Consider the following 5714-nt stretch of genomic DNA (forward strand, 5'->3'; position numbering starts at 1 on the left):
ACCGCAATAAGCAAATTTAAGTGTTTGGATAGGAGTCTTTAAAAATCAGTTTATTGGGGTAGGAATAAGCAAAATAAGCTGATTTTAATAAGCAAGAGGGGGGGGGGGGGGGGGGGGAATGCTTATTGCTTATTAGTCATTTTACTCATATAAGCTGTTTTGTTTGCCAAACACTTACAATGCTTATTGTTTATTTTTATTCCCACCGCAATAAGCGAATCCAAACATATTTTAAAAAAATGCTTATTCCCAGAGCAATAAGCAAATAAACAATAAGCTAATAAGCTAAAAACTATTTATCCGAACACCCCCCTAGATTTTGCTTTTGCTCTACAAAGGAAACATGGCCGCATATGGCGTCGAGTCACCGGTTTTTGTATGATCTTCGACGTGTTTCTCGGCTCTCTTCGTAACAATCCAAACCCCCGTCGTAATCCATTCCATAGGTGATTTTTATAAAAGAGCAAATTACACAAATGGTCCCTGTTGTTTTTTCATTGTGTGCTTTTCTTACTTGGAATGATTGTTGGTTTGGACTGGAATCAAGTTAAAATAACTATTTTATCTTTAATTATAACTATTATTATCTTATATTATTTGTCATATTATTTAACAAAATACAAAGAACTTGGAAGGGGAAAGGGAAGGGTATGGGGGTAGGGTGGGTGGTATGGGTCCTTGATTCTCTTCTATTCTATTTAATAATATCACAATACACAAAAAATAATAAATAAATAAATAAATAAAATAAATAAATAAACTATCATTAAGAGTAAAATAATAATTTTAACTTATTCGGGACTAAAGCCGAAACAAATTCAAACCATAGAACCATCTGGTTAATAAAAAAGATTGATAAAATGTAGTAAACGGTTAGAGGTGCATATTGAAATAAACTATAAAGATCATTCGTATAATTTTCTTACTTAAAAAAATCATATGCGGGGGAAATATGAAGAAGAATAACCCACCGAATTGATTTATTTAAAAAAAAATCATATTCAGTAGAAATATATAGGTAAATCATCCATGGAATACCCATGAAATAAATTTATATAATATGCAATAATTATATAACAGAAACAACATAAAGTAAATTGTTAATTACGATAATAGGTTACCATGATCGATAAGATATTATAAAAAATAATTTATGTATTTGGTAAACAAATTTAATGTATAGTCTTTAGAAATCGGTAATGTTATCTAAACATGTGAATTAATCTCCAAAATGGTAGTTGTATTGTAGCAATGAAAATACATTACCTAAATAGATAAAAGTTTCAAGTTAGTTATTGAATTAGGTTGGTATCCAATGGAACTAAAAGATGTAAAACAACCTAAAATTAGTAATCGTGTTATACATGGCAAGTATTTTCCTTGTGGTGCAGGAAATGATCGTTGTTTCATTAATTAATTCATCTAATTTTCCACATCAGTTTTATCTCTTTCTTCTCATTCTATTCTAAAACCAAGAATATATATGATCATATTTCTATCCCGCATGATCGACCACCATCAGATTGTATATACTTCTTTTTAAAATCAATAGGTTTGATATTAATTCTGAAGATAATTCAAAAAATATTCCTTTATTATGTTATTATTACAAGACCCATATAAAAAAAATACAGGGTTCAAATTCTTTTCACCCATCCTTTAGATACGTATAAACATAAATTACTGTATAACTCCGTAAACATGATATACTCTACCTATCAACATCTAGAATCTAAACATATCTCTCTTCATTGTCTCCAACCAAACTCAAAAAATCAAGACCTCGGCCCTACAAACAAAATACAGGCGATGCCATGGAGATGGATGGAGATTGGCGATAGCGTTGTACCATTTTCTTGGTGGAGATCTCAAGTTGTTTAATATCATCTATGTATATTTGTCTACTCCTGCACTCTTCGCTACAGAAACTTTGATCCCCTCTGCATATAGATTGATTTAAGATAATTATACACATGATTATTGGAATAAATTAAAGGATGGTATTAATTAGCGAAGTATTAAATGATTACCTGTACATATAAACGTCTTTATTAAAGGAAATATGTTTGTGGCAAAGAAAGCAAGATTTGATGAAACAGGAACCAGAAGAAGGAATTTGATTCCTTTGGAAAATGGGTTTGGAATGATTGAGTTGAGGGGTGTTAGTAGTAAGAATCTTCAACCCAACAGCTTTTGACTCCATGGAAGCTATCTTGGTGGTCTCATGAGTTTCATCCACTTTGAATATTGAACCCATGGCCATGGAGATCATTCTATTTCAATTTTCTCTTCTGGTTTGTTTAGTTCAGAGGAGAGATATGAGTGGATCGATCGAGGATATTTAAAGAGACACACAACAGTGAGTTTTTGGTTGAATTTAACCATTATAAAAATCATATCAAAAGAGGGAGAGCATGTTTACCATATGCTTCCTTTCTTTTTGTCGTTAAATGCATCTCACTTCCCTGCCTTAATTTCCTCAAACAGTATTTTGGCAGTCTTTGCCGTCTTTAACCTTGTTAGAGAAACCTTGTTACTTTTTCGGAAAGAGAGTATATGGAGTTGAGAATGTTTTTTATTGATAATAATTTACATTTTTATTTGTTGGTAATAATTATTTAAATTTAGTAATAGTTACATGGTAGTTAATTTCACAAATGAATCGTATAAACGTTTGTTGAATGACATTTTATTAGGAAAAACTTGTTAAAAAAAGTGGTAGTATTATATTAATTTATGATCCTTAAAAACTCCAATATAGTAAGATTATTGGGTGTAAAACTTTGGGACTTTAATGATATTTGGAAAGGCGTTGGGATTGATGCATGTGTGTGTGGGGACTGTAGGTTTGGTTGACAAAAACTCGGCGTGGGCCTTTTTATATTCGTCACCATGGACATATAATATGTTTACACAATCAAAACGTGCAAGTCGTGAGTGACATATAAATATATTTTTAAATCATCATTTTATTAATAAAAAAGAGTATGATATATGATTGTAATTGTAAAGTTAAGTTTACCATTGTTCAACAACTTTGCATATAATAAACACAAGTGCCAACTCAACCATAGATAGATTCAACTCCTATTACATATATATGTCAATCATTCTCTCTCTCTCTCTCTCTCTCTCTCTCTCTCTCTCTATATATATATATATATATATATATATATATATATATATATATATATATATATATATATATATATATATATATATAGAGAGAGAGAGAGAGAGAGAGAGAATGATTGACATATATATGTAATAGGAGTTGAATCTATCTATGGTTGAGTTGGCACTTGTGTATATATATATATATATATATATATATATATATATATATATATATATATATATATATATATATATATATATATATATATATATATATATATATATATATATATATATATATATAGAGAGAGAGAGAGAGAGAGAGAGAGAGAGAGAGAGAGATGGGTTCAATTGAGAAAATAAAAAAGGTTGAGAATGAGGGAATCATTTTCAGCCACTCATTTTATTCAAGCATAAAAAGACACGGTGGCAAACTTGTAAATATGATAACAACTTTCAATCTCAAATACGTATCTGTAGTTCAAACTCATTCATCGTTCATCATCCAAATTTCTTCTCTAACTTTCAACAATCATTCAGATTTCTTCGATTAAACCATCATCAACATCATCCAGTGCTAATCAATCATCGATCTTCGTCAATAATCAACACGATTCAACAGTTAACAACAAAAATTCGTTTTTGGTTCTTTTAATTCAACCTTCAATTGTGCTTGAATACGATCAGATCTTGAACATCTATGATTAATTATACTCCCAGCGTTATTAGATCAACATCATCGATAATCAACAAAAATCAACTTCATATCATTCATTCAACATCGATTATCAAATAAAACTTGAAAATTGAGGTTAGAAAAATATCAAATTGTTTTTTTTTTTTTTGAAAGATTTCATATAATTCTCTATCAATCTACTCTTTTGTAAGATTTAAATGGTCAAAATATCATGTTTTTAACATTTTTAAAAAAAGTTAAATTGTATGCACTCAAACTGTTTGATGAAATGCATGAACTAAATTATCACGTTATATTCATATATGAATATGTTTTCTCAGTATATGATTATTAAAACAAAAAAAAACAAATATGCAAGTCTGTATGTTATTCATATGTGAATAACATATAAAAATTATATATATTTGTGAAAATACCTTATAATATTCATATGTGAATATACTGTGTAATATTCATAAGTAAATATATCATCTAATATTCACAAATGAATATACTATGTAATATTCACATGTGATATACCATGTAATACTATGTAATATTCAGAAATGAAAATATTATCTAATATTTATAAGTGAATATACCATCTAATATTCACAAGTGAATATACTATGTAATATTCATAAGTGAATGCATCGTCTAATATTTAAATATGAATATACTATGTTTATTATATGCTATATTCATATATGAATGATACTTAAATTGTAAAAAAAAAATTAATCATAGTTTTTATTCATAACTGAATAACGAATTTACTGTAGTAAAAACCTGATTCATTTTTATTCACTTATGAATAACGATAGCTGAAAATATAAAAAAAATAAATTTTTTATTTTATCTTAAAACTATATCAATATGGATTTTGGTATATTTAAAATCATTTTTTGATAAAAATAGCTTATAAAAATTAAAAAAAAAACGAAAAAAAACTATGTTTTTGTATATATTAAGGTAATGATTAGCATAGTTTAAGAAAATATCTTACGTTGGAAAACACATGTGCATTCGTTTCCCATTTCTGCCGGTACAATGGAGGATTTTACGGCAAAAATAAATGATTGGCTGAGAATGACTCTCCCATTCTCAACATTTTTTTTCTCAATTGAACTCTCCCATATATATATATATATATATATATATATATATATATATATATATATATATATATATATATATATATATATATATATATATATATATATCCTTATCCCTATTCTAATAAAAGAATAGTTTTAATCTCCTTTTGACATATGTCATCCTATTAAGCCTCCTAATTAATGTATATTTTATTCTACTTTTGCCATGTGTCACTCTATTAAGTTTCTTCAATAATGCATGTCACTTATCAACCTATTAATTCTCAATTTTAAATTTTAAATTTATCATTCTAATTACATTAATTTAATTACATTAGAATAAAGTGATATAATTTCACATATTTATTTAAATTAATGATTATAATTTTATATAACTAAAAAAATATCTCTCATTTAATAATTTATTTGAAATAATTGATTGATAATTTTAAGTTCTCACTATAATAGTTTAATTAATTTTATAACTGTGGTTTCCATGGGTTATAAACTAATATATATATATATATATATATATATATATATATATATATATATATATATATATATATATATATATATATATATAACTGATAAGAATTTTTTTTTGTTATGAAGGTAAGAAGTTTTTTTTCTACATATTTATGACGAACAAAATAAATGAATCACTAGATAAATAAAAAATAACATGATTCATAAAAAAATTCTCAAAAAACATCTCGATGATTCATTTATACAATGATTTTTTTATTATTCACTAAAATTGTCATAAAAGTGTTTTTTTTAATTTACTTAAAAATGAATCATAAATATGTTTTTTTGGAAAT

General features: G+C 26.5%; 1 protein-coding gene across 1 annotated transcript; it reads right to left on the minus strand.

Moving 5' to 3' along the window:
* Positions 1–1573: 1573 nt before the first annotated feature.
* Positions 1574–2427, minus strand: LOC111882907 (FCS-Like Zinc finger 17). Its single transcript, XM_023879279.3, has 2 exons — positions 2031–2427; positions 1574–1940 (listed from the first exon to the last, which is right to left on the minus strand). Exons 1-2 carry the CDS (start codon positions 2270–2272, stop codon positions 1790–1792), a joined length of 393 nt encoding a protein of 130 aa, XP_023735047.1. The 5' UTR covers positions 2273–2427; the 3' UTR covers positions 1574–1789.
* Positions 2428–5714: the final 3287 nt, after the last annotated feature.

The sequence above is a fragment of the Lactuca sativa genome, chromosome 1 (genome assembly GCF_002870075.4).
Source record: "Lactuca sativa cultivar Salinas chromosome 1, Lsat_Salinas_v11, whole genome shotgun sequence".
NCBI lineage: Eukaryota > Viridiplantae > Streptophyta > Magnoliopsida > Asterales > Asteraceae > Lactuca > Lactuca sativa.